The sequence below is a fragment of the Epinephelus moara genome, chromosome 4 (genome assembly GCF_006386435.1).
Source record: "Epinephelus moara isolate mb chromosome 4, YSFRI_EMoa_1.0, whole genome shotgun sequence".
In the NCBI taxonomy this organism is placed as follows: domain Eukaryota; kingdom Metazoa; phylum Chordata; class Actinopteri; order Perciformes; family Serranidae; genus Epinephelus; species Epinephelus moara.
Window position 1 is genome coordinate 32683425 of NC_065509.1, and position 20883 is coordinate 32704307.

A 20883-nucleotide genomic window follows, 5' to 3' on the forward strand; every position below is an offset into this window, starting at 1 on the left:
GAGCATACATTCAGTTGCCACTTTATTAGGCACACCTAGCTAAAACTAACACAGGTCTAATACCATAACTCCTGTGATAAATCCTGCCTTCATGAGGGTTATTTAGGGCTGCCCCTTACTAAGAGTTTTCCTAGTCGACCAATAGTCCTCATTTAGGCCCATTAGTTGACTTGTCGCCCACATGTTTACCGTATTAATTTAATTATTACATTATGGTTTGAGTTGAAGGTGTGAGAAAGAATAGTATTAGTAACACTGTTAACACTGTGCTACATTACAGAGAAATACAAAACCGTACTAATGAACCTTCATTAATATAGGCCTATATTTTATCTACAAGTGCATGTCACACACTGAGCGAGCCGCCTGTTAATGACGCTGTTGGCTAATGGGCATGTAGCTACTTCTGTGTATCAGATGATATGTCATGTTTGTAGTCGACCAATGAAGATGAGTTTACATATTACCCATATAGTGCCCATATGCAAGCTTCACTGACATGCTCTTCTACCTGCAGCAGGTCACTTAAGTAGGTGCCGAAGCACTCAGTCAGGCCGTCCAGCAGCTGGCTGAATGCCAGGTGTGCACGGGAGGAGAAGGTGTAGCTGTCTGAGCAAAGGGCGCAGACCAGGCGGGCGCAAGCCTCCAGCACAGTGGTCTCTGTGTGCTTCTCCACAATACCACACACCTGAGACAATAGCAGGTCCAGATGCTGGCAAAGAGAGGGGAGAGGGATGGAGGAAAGATTGAGGGAAAACAGCAGATGGAAGGTGAACAGTTAAGTAGCAGTACTTCAGAATAAGAGCATGTTAAAGTGGGTATAGGAGAAAAATATTGGAGAGGGGTTATGGACATGATGTAATCCCTAAAGAAATTTTAATGATCTATTCAGAGTATTTATGTATGTTTGCTGATCCTGTAAGTTTATTTATCTCCTTTAACTTTAGCTTATATTGTAGTTATGCTATGTAGCGTGTGAAACAGAGTATGGTGAATGTGCTAGGAAAGGTAGTATCAGCACTACTTCTACCTGGAGCTCGCAAGTATGGAGCCTGAGTTTGGTTGAAGGTGGCAGTGCTGTTTGGGCTGAGAAAGCCATGTGTAAGTAAGGAGGAAATCCAGGAAGAGGAAGGCTATTTAAGTGTGGGAGTGGCCTATTTGAATCCCTTTTGTTTGAGACCATGCTGCAAGGTGAGTGTGTCGGCGGTGCTGTTTGGGCTGAGAAAGCCATGTGTAAGTAAGGTAAAGGAGGTTATTGGGTTGGTGTGGGGAGCAGTGAGACCTGGCATTAGGGGAGTGTCTCTGGGACGCCAGAGATCACTGTCTAGCCTCCTGGAGGTGTCGTGGGACCAACTAGATGAAACACTGGTGAAAGGAGGTTCCCACCCGATGACCCCAAAGACATGTTAGTTATCACTGCTCACTGGTTTGTATAGTTAAGCCTTGCCATAATAGCTTATCATAGGGCTTAGGAGGTTATTCACTGAGTGCTGATCCTTTTCTCGAGCACAAACTTCTTGTGTTTATTTGAATGAATTGAACAGCCACATTTCCACCACTCCTACCTTCTCCAGTCGCGGAGCGCTGTTGTACATCTCTAGGTAAAAGTAGAGAGGAGCTTTGAGGAGGAGGCTCATGTTCCCTGCATCTGCTGAGTACTGTGGGTCAGTGAGGGTAGAAGGAAAACACAAGCTCAGCATTAAAACACATGTGAAATGAAACTAAAAAACCCTGCATATACTTGGCACAGTAATCTACCTTCATATGAGATAACAGCATACAATTAAGGTAATACTGTACAAGTCTTTAATGAAGAATTAAAGGTAGCAGTGCTTTTGTTGCTCCGCCAATAATTCAACTATTGAAATTTTGACCCTTTGTGTAAATGTAGAAAACTGAAATGGTGTTAGGTGAACCTTGGCTGTGTACCTTGGCCAGTAGCTGTGGCAGTAATGGGATGAAGTGTGAGGTGATACGTCTCTTCTCTTGTTCCTGGACCTTCTTATCCTTCATGCTCAGGATCTGATCCCACATGTACATTCAGTCACAACACACAGGAGCCGCAGGCCAGCAGTTCAACCATGTGTGAGGACAAACAACATAAATATCATGAGAACAAGCGTGTGTGTGTTTCCTACATTTTCACAGATGAGTGAACTACTAACACTGCTCAAGAAAATATTTAAAGCTGCAATATGTACTTTTCTGTCTTTAAGAAGGCAGTCAAGCTCATGCCCAGCATTTGTCACTATTAGGGTTGGGTACCTTTAACACCTGAACTAGGGCTGGGTGATATAATGACTATGTATGATATATCAATATATATTCTAGCAAGCTATAGATTTAGACAATACTACTGTGTCACATAATGTCATTTTTCCAAAAAGCCAGGGCAGCGTGCATCTCTCCTCTCTCACACTCTCACTCACATGTTCTCTAGCAACACTCAGAGAGACACAGAGCTGCCACTCCATTTAATCTGTCTGTTAATTAGTCTACAGTGCAACATCAGTCCATATGTTGCATGTGCTGCGCTAAATCAGTCTGTGAGATGAATGAAATTAGCGCAGTAGCACACATGCAGTACATCGCTGCGCTGCATGTGGTGGAGACAGAGCTGCTTGATTGTGTAAGGTGAGCGTTTGTTTGCTAGTTTGCGTGTGAGGAGGATCATAAATGATAAAAGAGGCGGTAACGTCAGAGCTTACTATTATTACAGTCTTGATTAAATTTGCCTCGGGCCGTTTAATATCAGGTCTCGGTACTAATCCCTGCCCGGGTCACTCAGAGGTTGCATCTGGGCCTCATGTGGCCTGTGAGCTGCTAATCGCATAGGGTTGATGTAGCCCATCTTGTAGAAAATACCAAGATATCTCTCGTGTATTGCCAGTCAGCCTGAAAATACTGAGACATGATTTTTTATCCATATCGCCCTGCCCTTATTTGAACCTACACCAGTACCTGGGATTTGGTACCAGTACCCAAATGGTGCTTTTTTTCAGTACTTTATTCTCTCTGTAATAGATTAATAAAAATGTAATTTTTGAACAAGCTGCAGGGATGACACAGTCTCACTCTCTCTTTCACTGTTCCTCTGCTTTTTCCGAATCACAAGTAGAGCTAATCTAAACAGATGCTCTTGCACATACTTAAATTTGTCAATGACTGAATTAACGTGAAATGGTACTCAGTAGTACCGATGTAATTTTGGTCAATATCCTTAAAAGCACCAAGTTTGGTACCTAATCTTAGTCACCACAGAAGTGTCCTCTGGGTCTGACAAGTGAAGCCATAAACCTGCATTCTTTCTAATGGCCAGCAGGGGGCGACTCCGACAAGAAGTCAAATTGTATAGACGTTTATGAGAAAATTATTCTACTTCTTAAGTAAACATTTTCCTAATGAGTTTATGGTCTCAATCACTAGTTACAAGTCGTCTTTAGTACAACATGATGTTTATTTTGTAAATTATGGTCCGATTTTAAGTAAAATAGATCATAAAGCAGGGTGTGCTTTAGGGCGTGGCTTCCTAGTAACTGACATGTCGCTAATATAGCGACCTGTCAATCAGGATAGAGGTGTAGTAATGCTCCGCCCTCTCATCCAAATATCATCACTTCAGGCTCTGAAAAAACAGGATGCCTCAAAATGGTAGTCCACAAACCAACGGGTGACATCACTGTGGCTATGTCCACTTCTTTTATACAGTCTATGCTCGTCACTCTTTGCAATGAGATGTCTATGTTAAAAATTAGACTGAGGTGAAAAACAAATGTGTGAGCACTGCAATAGAAAATGGAAACCTCATATTTGCACTCATGTATTTAGTGTCACAAAGTTGCATTTTGCAGCCAAAACTGTTTATGAGATGGGTACATTTGAAGTATGAACAAAGAATGACACACTTCTTACTCCTACGCTCCGCTGTTCCATTATAAAACATGAAGTACAGAGAATTATCATGTGTTTGTCTGTGTGTGTCAACACCTTCTTGCCCTGAGTTCTCCCAACAGGTGGGGTCGCCTCTGCTGCCTGTCTGATGGCACACATCATCAGCTCGATGAGAACCCCCTCCTCCTCGTACATCAGACCTGACAACACAGAGGTGCAGAACTGAGTGGGCGACAGTTGAGACAACACGATGCAGGGAGTTAAAATAGGAGCAGAAACAACTATCTGTGATAAAGCAAAGATATGTCAATTATTATGCACTGCTGCAGCCAAGATGGAAGAACCTTGTTCCTCACCAGCCTCCTGTAGCAACAACGCCGTCATGGTGTCCCAGTCTCTCAGCACAGATCCTGCCACACCCCACAGACTGTCCACCAAATACGCCCCATGCTCATGGAACTGTCACAAGAGAGTGAATGAATTCCTAAAATAATAAAGTTCTCTTGGAGCAAAATGAATGAGAAATGGCAAATATTTAAGCTGTGAGTCAAACAGTCAGTGTGTCTTCTAATCCCACTGCTGGTGAAGGATATTATAAGAGAAGAAAAGAAAATTATATATATGTACATCTTTATGATGTTGTTAAAATATTTCTCAACAGAGACCTGATGGAATAGAGAGGACACACTACCTCACTCTGGATGTAGAAGGAGATGAGGATTTGAAAGAAGGCTGCATTTTCACTTTTATCATTTTCCTGGTCACTGACAATCACACTTTTCAGCCTGACATATGAAAGATAAATAAATACATTTCACATTACATCAACAATGATAAAGAAATGGCATTGAACAGGTGCTCACTGATTGAAGTCAGATGTCTCAGTTGTGTGGCAAAATGCTCCGTTATAGGGTAAAGTATATATATATGATTTACACTGCTGGTTTAAAGTGAAAACAAATTATTTAAGCTGTATGGAGGTATTTTTGTGTCTTTTTGTTACAATCATATAAAACTGTTTTGAGAGCATATTTCTTGAACTGCAATCAAAAATCAAGTTTGTAAGTAAAACGTATGATCATTTTGCTTGTAAATCAGTCCTCTTTGCTTGCGAGTTAAAAACTTTTGCTTGCAAGTTCAACTGCACTTAATGGGCAGGGCCTACGTTGATGGATGAGAGAGAGTTTCTATTGGTGGGTTTGATGTGGCTCCATACATACAGAGCGGGCTACACCCACAATTCCCTCTCTCCCACTGGAAACGCTTGACAGTCGGCATTACTGCTACACCCTGGGGCAACGATGGTAGTGACTGTTACACCGTCGAATAGTTCTGCCCTGGCTAAACAAAAGCAATCTACATGCACCAGTTCAAATAAAACATTCTTGCTATTATTAGGCACACAGACCCGTGTACTTCTGATACCGTGTATTATTCTATGCGATTTGGCTGTTTGTTGTAGATGGGATAACCACAGTATTTTGACGGTAAATAGCTCTTTTCTAAAAGTTTACAACTACTAAAATCCCACATCCTGTGTTAAATACAATGTATCTTAACTATATTTACAATGAAGCTTGATTCTGCACTCTGCACTTAGCCTGTATGTGAATGTGTACCGTTGCTATAGCAACAAGTGACAGCTGACATTAGCGTTAGTTAGCTTAGCTCAATCGTCCGACGAACAATAACCTATAAAATTCTAATTCAACATATTTAAACAAAATCAACAACAGCTACCACCAGTTACAGTCCTTACAACCTTAGCTAATGTGTTGTCACGGGTCAGAGTGTCAAAATTAAAGTAATAATAGCGTAAATCCCTGAGGAACTACGCTAGCATTAGTGATGGTTGCATCCACTCGTATGCAGTTACCTTACGTTACAGTTCAAACAATATTACGAAGCACAATACAAACTATATAAACAAGTTATCTATTAGGGGTACACTACTAATAAAATCTGAAGGTGCTTAGGTGACATTTACCCACCTGAAAGAATAAATGAAAACAAACTGTGGTTTTGCTGGTCTTCAGTAGCTTTGCTCTAGGTGTATCTGCCAACTGAAGAACCAACCGTTTATATACCCAGATTTTCTCTCGTGCCTTTACTCAAATCAGTTCAGCTTTAAATTGAATGGGGGGTATCTGTATGGTATCTGTAGATACAAAATCGATATATGCATACAATAATGTCACAATTGAGTGGGCATCGCCACCTACTGCTTGGACATGTGTATTCCATCACTTGGTAGCGGGTTTTGCGGTTTTGTGTGGATATCATTTTTTATTTTTTTTAATCACACCACTCGTGTAGACAAATTTTTTTTGGAAACTGGAGGCCGAAAAACTTCGGTTTCAGAATTGATTTTCGCTGTCAAGCTGTCATTCCGATTGAGACTGGCCAATGGAGACGTGTCTTACTGCTTTCAGTTTAGGCCCCACCCACCAGGTTCAACTTTTTACTCGCAAAGCTTTTTGACTTGCAAACGAAAAAAAATGACTCGCAAACAAAACTTCTGGATTTGCAAACAAAACTTTTGGATTTACATTTATTAAACAATCATTTTTCTACTTACTGATTGCAATATTGATACTTTTGCTCTCAAATCTTGTTTTTGATTGCAAAACCTACTCTGTTTGATTGAATAATAAAGAAACAAATGTGGCTCCATAAAGCTGTAGTCTGAATTCAGTTTACGAGACTTTCATGTTTTTGGAATGTCTTTGATGAGGAAATCAATCAACAAGCAGAAACCGAAACATATTTGTCGGATACAGAAAGAAATCAAGAACCAGGCAGATCTGCACACTGTATTAAAATCTCCCAGTAGTTTTATTAAAAGTTTAGTTCTGTTTCCTCTCTCAAGTTCACAACTACAGCTTTTTTTGTGTTAAATTTCCCAAGATATTTGCTGCAGTGACATCACTGCTGCTTTTAAGACATTACTCGCAGCAGAAAACTGCTCACTCCACCAGTTTACCGAATTCACCATGTATGTAGCAGTGCGCCTGGTGTAGGTGCACCTGGCCTCTAAAGAGAATGTGAAATGCCAGGAATTTTAGACCATGTGCTATAGATCTTGTAAATAAGGCCCTCAGTCTGACAGTGAGTGGAAATAAAGGATTAAAATGTACTTGTTATAGAGGAAGACACCAGCTGCAGACGCCAGGCCTCTATTTGAAGCATAAACCAGGGGATAGATGTGGGCGCACTCCTCCTCTCTCAGACCCTCCTCTGTCCTCCTGCATAGATGCACACATAAAACCAGCTACACGTTAAAGGCCCGAACATACTCGGGCGTACTATAAGCGGAACGGACTCCGTGAGGAATGTCTGCAGTCATTCGGGCTTCCATAGTCGAGCGCGTTGTAGTTTCCTGTAAAAATGTCCATGAAAAATCCCTGCGATGTGAAAAATACATGCCGAGCAGTCACTGGTGCGCGGAGTGGAGTCCACGCGGTTGTAAAATCTGAGCTTTGCGCGCACAGGCCTTGCGGACGTCCGCTTTGAGTCCGCGCGGACCTCCGCGGAGTCCGTTCCGCGTACGTTCCGCCCGAGTGTGTTCGGGCCTTAATAGTTAGTTAACACTGAAACCTCAAGATTAAAAAAAAAAAAAAAAAACTCCTTGTCTTTAAGCATTGTGTTTGACATTGACTAAACTCTTCCCACAATTTACATAGTATTAACATATTTTTCATCAAGTCAAACAGAACTTTAATAACATTAGTTGGATATACTGAATTTCACCACCACACTGTAATCTTTCTTGTTAATTAAACATCTAATTAATCTAATAGTAATTTAAGTCAGTGGTGTGAGTTGCTATGTTTCATCAGCATTCATGACAGAAAGTGTTGTCACAGTTATGAGTGACCATTACAATTCTACTGTTGAAAAACTGGACTTGGAGTTATTCATGAGAGCAGACACGCATCACTTCCCTGTCGTCAGAATGACCACACCCCCAAGCACTGTGATAGTGCCAGTCCCAAACTGACACCATGCCTAAAAGCTATTGCATTGTATGTTGTGCATTAAACAAAAAAACAAACAAAAAGCTGTTTATATTTTTTCTTTACTTCCCCAAAAATTGTAGGACAATAAAAGATAAACTGTGGGAACCGGTCAGTCAATGCACGTACTTCACTTGCTGGTTAGTTAATGTTGTTATAGTCAACTGTCATAATGTTAAAAATCAAAGTAGTAAATGTTGAGCATATTAATGTTAGCAATGTAATAAATTTACAGTAACATCAAACCGGACTACCAACACAGCAAAATAGAGCATCTTATCGACAGAAAAAACAACAGTTACCATACTGTAAATACATCGCCCAATGATTCAAAAAGATAAGAGGTGTTTGTCAGGATATGACACCCCAGGCCACTGGGTGGAGTTGTTATTCCACTTCGATGGAGGCAGATTAAAGGGACCCATTTCTTTATTTTTTCTATATAAAGATGCAAATTGTGGATCAGCAAAAACATAATTGTTTGCCTGACTGCCCATAGGATTTAGGCTCCTGATGGCTAAAAATAAAAAAGGTACAGTATTCTTATTTTAGGGCCATATCCAACTAAGAATTTTGTCTGTTGAATCAGATTCCGCCGTTTAGTACAGATATTCGACAATTCCTTTTTGTCCATATACAGTTTTAAAGTTAAAACAGACTTCAAGTAATATAGTAAACAAGTCAACGATGCTAACGACGGATTGGAAATATGCACAGTGTTCAACATAACATTTTTTCCCCACTGGCCCCCTGGGCCAGTAGTTCAGAGTTTTACTGGCCCCTTGTATATTCTTACTGGCCCAAGTAAAAAAGAGAAAAAGAGAGAGAAAAAATGTCTGTAAAACTTTCCTCACAGTCCTCGCAGAAGCTGATGTATGATGTCACAGCCTCTGTGTACTCATCCACTTCTTAGATGACCTCACAACAGGTTTACAGAGCTTTAACTTCTGCCTGTATGAGGACATCAGGTGGACGGTGTTGTGGTCAGAGTGGCTCAGTGCAGCGCGGGGGATGGCGTGATAGGCGTTGTTAACAGTTGTGTAACAGTGATCCAGGATATTCTTCTCTCTAGTCTGGTCGGACATTTTATAAACTGTTTGTATTTGGGGAGTTCATGGGTGAGGTTACCTTTGTTAAAGTCGCCAAGGACAATAACTAAGTAGTCCGCTCCACACACAGTAGCCTATCTGGTCGGCGAGCGTGCGCTGTAGCCTACCTCCTGCATGTTGGCCTGCGGTGGGATGTAAACACCGACCAGAATGAATGAAGCAAACTCGGGGGAGTAAAAAGGTTTGCAGTTGATGAAAAAAGATTCCAGATCAGGAGAGCAGTGCTGCTGGATCACTGTCACGTCATTACACCAGCCACTGTTAGTGTAAAAACAGATACCTCCACCTTTAGTTTTGCCGGAGAGTTCCGTGTTACGATCTAAAGAGTTGGAAGCCTGTCAGCTGCAGCGCAGAGTCCGGTATCGATCCACACAGCCACGTCTCCGTGAAGCACAAAACTGCAGATGTAGAAAAGTATTCGTTTTTCACCATCAGTAGCTGAAGTTCATCCAGTTTACTGGCAAGCGAACGCACGTTGGAGAGAAATATACCTGCATGGCAGCGGTGTGCGGTGGCCGCGTTGGCAGAGAGACGCACAAGCGCACCGGCACGTTTCCCCCTCCTCCGGTGTTTCACTGCATGAGCAAAGGTGAGGGCACCTTTGGCCAAAAAGCCCAATAAAACCACTGAAGGCTCGAGAAAAGTGGGATAAAAATCCGCTGGAGTTGTTCCCCTGACAAAAAAGGCCTTACTGCGTCACTGGCCCGAGCGGGCACTGTGACCTGTCAGTCAACTTGCCCGACATACTTTTTGATTGGCCCCGGGCCATTGGGCCATGGGTTATATCGAACCCTGATATGCAACAACAAACAAAAAAACAAACAAAACAGAGACTGTGTGGATTAAGAACCTGTGAGCCGTAAGTTCACTACTTCCAAGCAAAAGAGAGAGACAATAAGAACGCTCACTCTGGAGCAAAATCTGGGGACCAAAACATCCCCGGGGGTACACTGCACAGAACACTAACTAGCCAAAAAAATACCTGACAGGTCTGGTGATTGGAATCTCTGACTTTCAAGGGGCAGTTCTATCTTATTTTATGCTATCAAATTGGCAAAGACCTTGGAATTTGAATTCAGTGCCAGTCAAATTAGAGATGCTGCTTTCACCTACTAAGGGATGTGGAAATGATGCAAGGGTAGAGTACCTGGCTGTGCTGCTCTCATCTATTTGAGCACAACCAGGATATATTTGCAGTATTTGGTTCTTTGTACCTCAAATTTCAGGTGATTTTGGTCACATTTGGTTTGGCTGAGTGTGAATCACTTTTTTAGTCCCTCATTCACCTGCATTCACAGACTAAAGACCAACTGAGTAAAATAATTGGAAAGCATTATCCGATGCTGCAAACCGCAGCTCAGTAGAACTTTTCTGTAAATAAATCTCTCAACTATCTGTGCAAAAACAGAAGAAAAAACAACTGAAATTGTTAAAGTGTATAAAACGTGCCAAATTTAGTAGGCTTTGATCTACTGAAATTAAATTCCTGTACTGTGTGTTGCAGATAGGGAGACAGAAACCCCAACTCACTGTTGGATCAGCAGCAACAGATTGACCACTTCCACTGCCACCTCTGGGTCTTTGTCCAGCACCATGCTGAGCATCCTTTCCTAAAAAACACACACACACACACACACACACACATTAAAATATGCATTGGCACGCGCACACACAGATAAATGAACAATCATGCCAGCAGACAAAAAGGCATAAAACGAGACACACAGATATGCATAAATGTATCCACAGACACACATGCACGCACACAGACCCACTGATTAGGCACTAAGCCATGGCATGAAAACCATTTATCTGCAGCAGCACATGTGGCTTAGGAGGATTTTTATGTGTTTGAGAAGAGCTTATTAACCATCAGTAATTGGCAGCAATTAACGCACCCAGACACACGCCCAGACAAAGGATGAGACCATCACAACAAACAGGAATGGTGGAAAAAAAAAAACTATAAAGGCTAGAAATGGGAGGCGGCACAAAACACTGGGAAGAGAGACACAGACAGGCAACAAAATAGAAACAACACAATAAGCTGGAACAATAGATTAAAAAGAGATGCTGGGCAGACAGACAGACAGACAGACAGACAGACAGACAGACAGACAGGAGGGAGAAAAGAGGTTTTAAATGAGGTGTGAGTCCAATCCAGAGGGATGCCTCACTTTAAATCTGCTGGTGAAAAGCTCCAGGCGGCCAATGAATTCTTTCTCCTGATACAGACCCTGCAGGGCACGCACACACTGAAGACGCACTGGACTTTGCTGAAGGAAAGAAGAAGACAGTACAGTAACACACACTCTATAACCTTCATACACACTGCTGCACAAGTCTGTTTGTAGTGGACATTTCTCTTTGTGTGAGTGAGTGCATGTGATCCTTCCTGTGTCTGAGTGAAGATGTGCTACAGTAGCATCTGGTGTGAGAGGCTGTCAAAGACTATGAAGCATAAATATGAAACAAAAAGCTGCTTAATTTGGAAACCTCAATTCCCTTTACGCAGCAGTCCTTCTCACTGCTGTCTCCACTGTTGGCCTGCGGAGGGCTGCAGACAGACAGCTGCCACCGCTGTGACACATGGTGCTGCCAGCGGTGAGAAGAACCGCAAAATAACGGATCATAAACTTTACTCTATTATGTCTACTGTCTAGTCCTGTGTATATGAGTTCACCTTGTCATGCAGGGTCCACCCCAGGTATTTAAGACATCCATCATTCAGGAAGTCTTCAGGGTCTGCTTTCAGCCACTTGCCCAACTCCTCAATGCACGCCGCCCGGATCTCAGGCAGCTGGTCCCGATAACGGTGCACAAACACACCACGGAACGTGGCATTCATCATGGAGGACACTTCCTCCCTGTTCTCCTGCAGCTACAACACATACATACATAATAATATTAAGAAACATTTATATAGCACCTTTCCTAACATAAAACGCAGCTCAAAGTGCTTAACTAGACAAGAAATCAATAACAGAGACACAAGGACTGAAAACAAAGAGAGATTTACAAAAAAAAAAAAGAAAGAAAGAAAAAAGGATGGTACCAGCAATAAAACAAGTTCTTGAATTTCCCCCCTGGGGGATCAATAAAGTATATCTTATCTTAAGTTGATAATGGTATAAACAAGATATACAAAACATAAAGATAAGTGTGAGACAGAAATATCAAATAGTAACAATGATGTTAGAAACAAGATTATAATATATTCTGAGGTGTTTCGTAAAACCATCAATTAAAGCTGTCTTGTTGTCTTTGTTCCAAACCTTTGGTGCAGAACAACAGAAAGCTGCTTCACCATCTTTTTTGTAATTCATTTTTGATACATAAAGCAAGCCAGCACTAAAAAACCCAGGGGAGCGGTTTCAAATATGTTATGAAGGTGGTAAACTTTTTAGGGCCTTAAAAACAAGTAAAAGAATTTTAAAATTAATCATCAGTATTACAGGTAGCCACACTGTAATGAGGCTAGTACTGGTGTAATAGGTTTTTAGGATTTTTGTTAAAATTCTTGCTGCTGCATTTTGACCAAGTTGCAGCCAGTCAATAGTTTATTTAGGTCAGGGTGCATTACAGTCATCTAGATGAGGAAATACAGAGGCATGGGTCAGCTTTTTAGCATCTTCCAAAGTGAGGCAGGGTCTAACTCCTGCAATATTTCTTAAATGATGAAAAGCAATCTTAGAAAAGTTGTTGATATGTAATTTAAAATGTAGCTCATAGTCAAAACTAGAACCCAGTCTGTACTTCAGGCTTACTCTGTAGAGTCAGATTTCAAAGTTGCTTTAGGGGCCGTACACATGCCGTGTCTTTAACTACCTTGAAAATGTGAGGTCAGGCGTTAGTAGGCGCCACTTTTGTGCCTTTTTTCAGGCCAGCTTTCAAGAGCGCAGCGGCAGGTTGCATCTGAGGTTGCTAAGCAACCTTGACAAGTACTGTATCATAGCCTATTTACCTGAAATCCTGAGTGCAGAGCTGATCTTCTTTCAGGAGCTGTTTCTAAGTGTGTAGGCCTATCGTCTGTGGGAGAGATGAAAAGCTTGGCAGCCCTGCACTAACATGATCAACTTTTTCGTGTTTATCACAGGCTGATATTTTTGGAAGAAGGAAAGGATATCAGTCAGCTGTGACTGGTTGTTTGTCATGACATGTGGTGCGCGCTGCTGTGTTCCAAAAGTTGAAGATTTGCGCGCCGCAACAGCTTTTCTCTGGTGTTTGGGCGCACCTGCCACACATCTTAATTGAAAACAATGTATTTGAGGGCGCAATAAACGCGGCATGTGTACGACCCCTAACATGACTTCTCTGTACAGTTGTTCCAGTTATAAGAATCTCTGTTTTATCTTTATTTATTTTGAGGAAATGATTACTCATCCAATATATGAAACAGGAAATGCAATTTATCAAGGGACTGAGAGCATCAGTATAATCTACAAATAAATATAACTGAGTGCCATCTGCATAACAATGAAAATTCACTCTATGTTCCAAATAATTTTTCCAAGTGGAAGCATATACAGACAAACAGCAGGCAGAGGACCAAGAACGGAACCCTGTGGAATACCAAAGAGAAAGTAATAATATGAATCACCTGCATATAATAATGTACAACCAAGACTGAACAAATTCACTGGCACAGTCTCCTCTTTATATACAGTCTGTGGTTCAGCTGGGGCATTCATCTTTTATTGCTTTAAGGACCAGCAGGCAACCAGTCCTTAAATTTAGAAATGTTCCTCAAAGGATTAAATTACACCATTTTTTCGTTGGTCTACATCATTCTAATGATCCAAAGTCTAGAAGTAAGGGTATGAGACATAACATCATCATCGACACAAAACATCATACAAAAGTATCCTTTGTTTCACTCCAAACGTTTGTCGATCATAATTACATTACTTGGAGTATACTTGTCTGTCGTCCCTGATATAAGGTACCTGTATTTATATCTCAGAGTTTCTGTATTGTATAATGCTACAAACAAGGTGTGAAATGATGGCAAGCACATTATGTATCCTGGCTGCAATCTCTCTTCTCTATCACCCAGGCTCTGACGAGTGAAACATCATTTTGACTCATTTTAGGAGGAAAATGTATTCGGACAGTATCAAAAAATGACAATTTCAAACCCAACAGCCAAAAAACAACCTGTGTCTAAAAAGCAAGAAAAAATGTATGTGTATTGTTGACAAGGACCTGCAGTACTTACATGCAAAAAAGATCTTAAATATGTATATTTCAGTTTGATTACTCTGAGCACATAGAGGACACTGGCCCTCTCAATTTTCTATTCTCTCCCTTCCCATGAAAAAAAAAAAAAGATGGCTCTTTTGCAGCCAATGTGGATGGACTGTTGAGATGCCCTGACCTGGATGTTTAGTCTGTGAAAGTGACTGCGTGTCTGCACTCCTGCCAGTGTTTGTATGCGTCACCTCACTGATGGTGGCCTGCAGCTCCTCCAGTCTGTCAGAGGCTCTGTCATGCGCCCTCTTGCCTTTCTCCATGTCATATTGCCGCTGGGTGGTCTGCAGCTGAACAGACACGATCACAGCGACTTCCACCAGCTCAGTCATCAACTTCATGGCTAACGGAGAGAAATGCGCAGGTTGACAAGGCTCAAAAATAATGACAGACTCACATATAACTTGAGGTCTAACTGAGGGAAGAAAGACAGCTGATGTTCCCCTCTTTGCTGGAACAAAGAATACTACATTATTCCTTCCACGGGACAAACCAGCATCTTGCAGCCTTTGGATAAAGCCAACCCAAGTCTGCCAGTTTTGCCACTTTTCACTAAACATGTTTTTTATTTTTTAATCTGATTTTCAAATTTTAATGAAGACTGTTGCAGACAAGTCCACACTAACACAAAAGCATGTGCCAAATTATGACATTAACTTCATCTTCTTGACTGAAGACATGTATTCCTTTTAATTACTTACAGTATAAATAGTAAATTCTTGGCAATGTACAGCGCTTACCAGCCTAATCACATTGTGAATAAGGTGCTGATTTATTTATTTATTTTTTATTACAGTTTTGCTTATTAAAATTTCCAGGGCATGTGAAGTAGAGAAATAGTGACAGCAATAATTAAAATTAAGATTAAAAAAAAAACATGACTATAAAATAATAATTAAAAATATTATATTAAAAATTAAAAAAATAATAACAATAAATGAATAAGGATGAAAATAAATAAATTACAATGGCAAGCTGCCGAAAGAAATCACATGGATGAGCTTTCAGCAGCTGAGGTTTCAAAAGAAGACAATGAAAAAGAATAAAAGCCAGCCATAGAGGAGGAGTTCATTCTGAAAAACAAAAGAACTTCTCCAGCAACTAAAACAGATGTCAGCTGAATGGAGCAATTTGTTCTGCCTCCCGGAAAAGAAAGAAGAAAAACCTTTGGTATCACAAGCGTAGAGCGCCGGCTTTCACCACTATCAAAGACTAAAGCAAGTGACTTCAATGATGAGCACACAAAGGGGATTACCACCAGTCAGAGAGTGTAGCCCATAGAAATGTAATGAAAATGTCACTGTGTTTCTATGCTGTAGCCTCACTACTATAATCAAAGCTCTCTTGTGTATAATTTTCTATTTTATGCACCTGTATTGTGCCGCTGTGCTTACCGAACAGGGTGCTGGTGTGTCTGAAGGCTCTGACCTGGGAGTCAGACAGGCCGGTGAGCAGAGCCAGCAGGGAGGGGAAGAGGTACTCGTCATAAATGAGGCTATTCCGACAGGAGCTCACCAGAACCCGAGCAAACTCAAACAGGCCGGCTTTGAAACGCCTCAGCTGGGGGCCCGGACTGCACAGAGGGTAGTTCACTGAATCCTGGAGGACGACAGGAAACAAAGGACATTGAGGAAACATCATACACTGTTCTTAGCGCGGTTATTTGAAGCAGACGTGGTTGCTGAGCTAATGACAATTACATCAGGGGTGAACCAACATGATTAACTCATTAATGTGTCCATTTATCAGCATTAGGTTTTAATTAGCCTGTTCCATTACACTGTACTCCATCCCTCAGATCATTATCTCCTGGGATATGGAGGTTGTCTGATCTTCTCGGAAAATTCCAGCAGGATTATTAGAAGGGAGAACGATGACAAAGACTCTGTTAGATTCAAACGTGCAGATCTGTGAGAATAATCTTTATTTTTAGGATTCATTCAGACGAATCTAAATTACGTCTCACCTCATTGAACTCTTTGGTTAGTGTACTGATGATCTCGGCATTCTGCATGCTGTTCAACATCTCTCTGCTGACCACACCTGGACAAAAGAATTAAACAGAATGTCCTAAATTAGGAACCAAAGCACCTGCACATAGATAAATGTGATAATACAATAACTCTGGCTCTTCTATCTGACCTTAAAATTGAATGACATGGTATGATTTCTCTCTGATTTTCATTCCACTCTGACAAAAATATTGATATACTGTGTTGTCAATAGTCAGAGGATTAACATGGCACCTTGATGTTGCATCGTTACCACACAGGGAGATCAATATTTGACTGCTGATCATTGCCTGAGCAGAAATTGGATAGATAATCTCTTGAACTCTGACTCCCACACCCCCCCCATCTCAGGGGCTTCCCCTTCACCTCTGACCTTTGCATCCACAGGACTGAACAATGAAGTTAATGAGCACCAGCAGCCCCGCCTCTCGGCTTCGCTTGTAGCTGTCCAGCCACTCGTCCACCACCGTCTTCAGATTGACAAGGAGATAGCAGCCAATGGGAACGCTGGGCTCAGATCAATGGACAGATATTATGATAACGTATAATTGAAATGACATTATGGATTTCAGCTTTTACCTTTCTTTCCACTATTGGCCTTTTATGTTTTCAATCAGTAACATGTGTGGGTCTGTATGCCCGTTCTCCCCCACTTACATTTTCAGCTCATTTAAATTCCAGTTTTATTCACCAGCTCCTTTGCATAATCATTTTTGGCAACCATGGCTCTATTACACAAACATGGACACTACTTTAGCACATCTGTTGTGCTAATAATCACAGTGTAACTTATGTAAAGTATAGGGTTGGGCAATGATGGTCTATACCAAGTGACAGTAGAAATGTGTCCACTGGCAGGGATTTGGCAATGCTGTTACTATGGGAGCCATCTGGGGCAGGCTTTATAGCAAATTTACAGAACAATCACTGTATTATTATATATCCTCGTACTGTGAAACAAAAATTACATATACTGTGATAAATGATTTTGGCTACATTGCCCACCTTTAAGTGTAATAAACTGCAAATACAGTAAAAGAAGCATGGAGTAAAACTTAGCCTAGAGACCTCAGTGTAACAGATAAAAAAATTGTGAACTACAGATTTGCCAGATTTGCTGAATTCACTATGAAAGTGGGCCTTCACCCAGAATCACCATCTGCATTGTGCTACTGCTCTACACTGTAGTGACAGACTCTTTTTATTACCGCTCACCACACGTTTTTGTCTTTCCATTGTTATGCAGTCCTTCTTTTCTAGTCTTTAACCAGAAGAGACTGGGCATGGCACCACAATGGTTGGGATGGACGCACACTGTCAATCATTGACTACACAGCTAGTGAAAGCACTTCTTCCTCCTCTTCGCGTATCAAAGCCAATTCTGTAGGGTCAAATCAGTCAGCCACTGACAGCAGATGATAATCTCTCTCATTGTTGCTCTTAGAGCCTTGTTTCTCTTCTCATTACACATGCCTCCTTCAGCACCTCCCTCCCTTCATGTGTTTATCTCTACACCCCCTTCCCCCTTTGCTCCTCAGCTGAGGGTTTGCTCACCACCATGGCACTCTTTCCAGAGCGGACAGCATCATAGATTTCCTCTGCACTGATGCCCTGGTTCCCCTCGTTCACTCCCATCACAGGTCTAGGAGAGACCTGCCTGGATGTCCCCTGGGACTGCTGCTGCTGCTGAGGGGAGGGGTTTGGAGGAGTGGGGATGGGGCTGCTCCCGGGGCTGGACATCCTCAATGCAGCTTTACGCCTGGGTCTCTTGGGTGGCTTGAGATGAAAGAGGGATGGGAGGGCAGCTCAGCAGCGGATTTAAAGTGAATTGATGTTGTCACTGAATTAGTGATAGCTATGGCGAGATCAGGTTAGAACAGTTACACTTACTGTGACGCTGGGTAAACCTTTTTGATCTCTTAAAAGAGCATAAGAGATGATCGACAATAATAAAACTTGATCCAATACCATAACAAATTCCAAACTTAAAAAAGATCATAGCCCTGATCTATTCCACCGTGAATAATCTAAAGAAATACTACCTAACCAGTCTGAGAGTGAATAAGATAATTTACCTGTGGTCTAGTCCCTGTCTGTTTTCTCCGCTTTGTGGCTTTCATCGAGGGCTCATAGTCACTGCCAAAATCTGAGAAGTCATCCAACTCCTCAAGACTAAAAGACAAGAAAACTAAATCAAGACAAACCTCGGCATCAACAAATAGTGATTATTAAGGATAAAAAGGCTGCAGACCCCAGACAGAGGTCATTATAACATTTTTGATGATTTGAGCACATAATTTACTAATTCATACCCCTCATGTTACTGTAACATTTTGTTGTTGTGGCCAACACTCAGGTCAGTTAGAGAGAATAACTTGTCTGTCAAATTATTTTTCATTATTGTACTTATTTTATTTGTCTGTGTCCCTTCAACCCTGTCTTTAATACAGCTTTGGCTGTAAACTGGATGTTGTTTCAGAACTCTTTCTTTGCCAGCTAGTTTTAGCTGCTACAGATGCACACATGCTGCTAATGCAGAGCAAATAAAAAACAGCAAAATGTGAGGTCACTATGGCCAATCTCTAAAAGCCATTTGAATCTGGACTGAGATATGTGGATATGTACTTTGAGTGTCCGTTGTTAAACAGAATACTGTGTTATCTTCGACACCTCTTTATCAGGTTTAGCTTTGAAGGACAACACATTGTTTCTGTTAATCAGGGTGCCTTTTAAATTAGCAGAATATGTAGGATTATGTCTGATAAATGCTCCATGGCCAAATATGTTTGACAACTCTCCTAATTTTCCTTTAACTATGTAACAAACAAAATAATTAAATAATAAAAATCAGTGTAACTTAAGGGACTTCAGTGGCTCCGTACAAGTCTGTTAGCTAGAATGCATTCAGATGACCAAGTAAATATGAGCTAACATTAGGCTTGCATAACTTTACCTGTCCATAAGAGAGTCTCCACTTGTCATTTTCCGTCACAGAGGAACCACAGTCCGTAAACTGGTTTTGTAGACAGGTAAGCTAGTCTCTGTAACACTTTTGCAGCCGTATCACCCAAAGTGACTGTGTGGAGAGGAGACAAAGTTAGCTAGCCCCTTAGAGAAACTAGCATTTGCTAGCTAGCTACTGGCATATCCTCATTTACCGTCATTTATGGTAATGTTCAATCTGACGTAAATTATCTAACTTGCACCATGATTCTAAACATGTTTTTTAAACTTTGTCAACCAACTGACAAATTTAAAATACATATCACAAAACAACTGGGACGATTTTTCCTAAATACATCTGATTATCACGTTAGATCTCATGGGATGCTAAGGTAAGGTTACAAGACACATTAGCAGAACACGCTAGCTTTTAAAGGAGTAGCTAGCAAACTACTACGGCGAAAATAAATCAAAGATCATCATTTGGAAATTACTTACATCATCTTACCACCTGATAATATATTAAACCGATGAATATGTTCCTTTCTTCTGAGACTTACCGCAATTTCTTTCGGTTTTCTCCGTCTTCATTACCCCAAGAGCCTCAAGGGCGCGCAAAGGTACGCAAAGTGATGCAAGATGCCGATTGGCCAGCGCTTCCACAGCTCAGAAGATGATTGGTTCGTGCAGGAGGTCACTCGATGATCATTGGTCATCCACAACAAGCAGTTCTGCTTTGCCCAGAGCCGTTAATGGCTCTGGCTTTGCCCAAGGGAAATGTAGTACATTAAACAGATGATAAAACCACAGTAAAATTTAATATTTGGTTCAAATTATGAATTTAACTTTCGCTAAATATATAGATAGAGTTTCCCAGGAATTACTACTGAAACCCGGAAATGAGTTAGCATTTTTGCGCGCCTGGTTCCCTCTTCTCAAAGTCAATGGGTTTTTTAAATGGAGTTTTGGTTAGATGTCTAAAATAAGGTCTGTGGTTAACACAAGCTTAAGAGACTTACTCATTTTGTTCTACGACATAAACTACCTCAGTAAATACCCTATTCGTGAACTTAAATGCTTCTATGCGTCTTCAAAAAGGTGGTTGCTAACAAGTGGCTAAATGAGACTACAGAACGTCATCACGCCGAACCGCGACGAACAGGAAGACGTTGTGTCATGCGACCGTAGTGTAGTTCGTTTATAACCCAGCGTTCGCTTTTAACTTCTGGCAATTGCATTTATTTATTAGGCTTCAGTAACCATGGAAGAGGTGCTCATTTGTGAAGATTATGTTGCTTAACAAAACGTGTAAGTATCATAAATGTTTGTTTGTCACTGAGCTTATTTTTGCAATAACCCAATAGAAAAATCCTACAGGCCTTTTGAGGAGGGAACCAGTGCAATGCTAACTTGCTACAGAAAAAACGTCATCCCTGGGGCGCTTATCACTTTAAGACTATACTTGTAAAAAACAAAAATAAATAGCCTAGGTAAGTAAATAAATAAATAAGAATACACCTGTAAAATACTTGGATCCTTGCAGTTAATTAGCTTTACCCTCTTTATTGATATTTCTTTTGTAAGTTTCTATATTTACTGTCAAATATTGTGTCTGTGTATATCTTTCTGTCTGCTCTGTGTCTGTCTGTCTGTCCAGATTTT

The 20883-nt window shown here is 41.1% G+C and overlaps 1 protein-coding gene across 2 annotated transcripts in view; it reads right to left on the reverse strand.

The window, feature by feature from the left end:
- The window catches only part of LOC126388887 (cohesin subunit SA-2), a 36264-nt gene extending 16456 nt beyond the window's left edge, over nucleotides 1–19808 (reverse strand). For both annotated transcript variants that reach the window (XM_050042241.1, XM_050042240.1), the window contains exons 1-18: nucleotides 19720–19808; nucleotides 19232–19354; nucleotides 18354–18450; nucleotides 17833–18054; nucleotides 16652–16748; nucleotides 16233–16309; nucleotides 15661–15865; nucleotides 14458–14609; nucleotides 11700–11897; nucleotides 11194–11292; nucleotides 10547–10626; nucleotides 7029–7136; nucleotides 4583–4676; nucleotides 4248–4350; nucleotides 3988–4091; nucleotides 1930–2022; nucleotides 1566–1658; nucleotides 512–712 (exon numbers count right to left, since the gene is read on the reverse strand). In XM_050042241.1, coding sequence (XP_049898198.1) covers nucleotides 512–712; nucleotides 1566–1658; nucleotides 1930–2022; nucleotides 3988–4091; nucleotides 4248–4350; nucleotides 4583–4676; nucleotides 7029–7136; nucleotides 10547–10626; nucleotides 11194–11292; nucleotides 11700–11897; nucleotides 14458–14609; nucleotides 15661–15865; nucleotides 16233–16309; nucleotides 16652–16748; nucleotides 17833–18054; nucleotides 18354–18450; nucleotides 19232–19260 — 2052 coding nt within the window. In that variant the 5' untranslated portion in view covers nucleotides 19261–19354; nucleotides 19720–19808. The remainder of the gene's footprint in view (nucleotides 1–511; nucleotides 713–1565; nucleotides 1659–1929; nucleotides 2023–3987; nucleotides 4092–4247; nucleotides 4351–4582; nucleotides 4677–7028; nucleotides 7137–10546; nucleotides 10627–11193; nucleotides 11293–11699; nucleotides 11898–14457; nucleotides 14610–15660; nucleotides 15866–16232; nucleotides 16310–16651; nucleotides 16749–17832; nucleotides 18055–18353; nucleotides 18451–19231; nucleotides 19355–19719) is intronic.
- Nucleotides 19809–20883: the final 1075 nt, after the last annotated feature.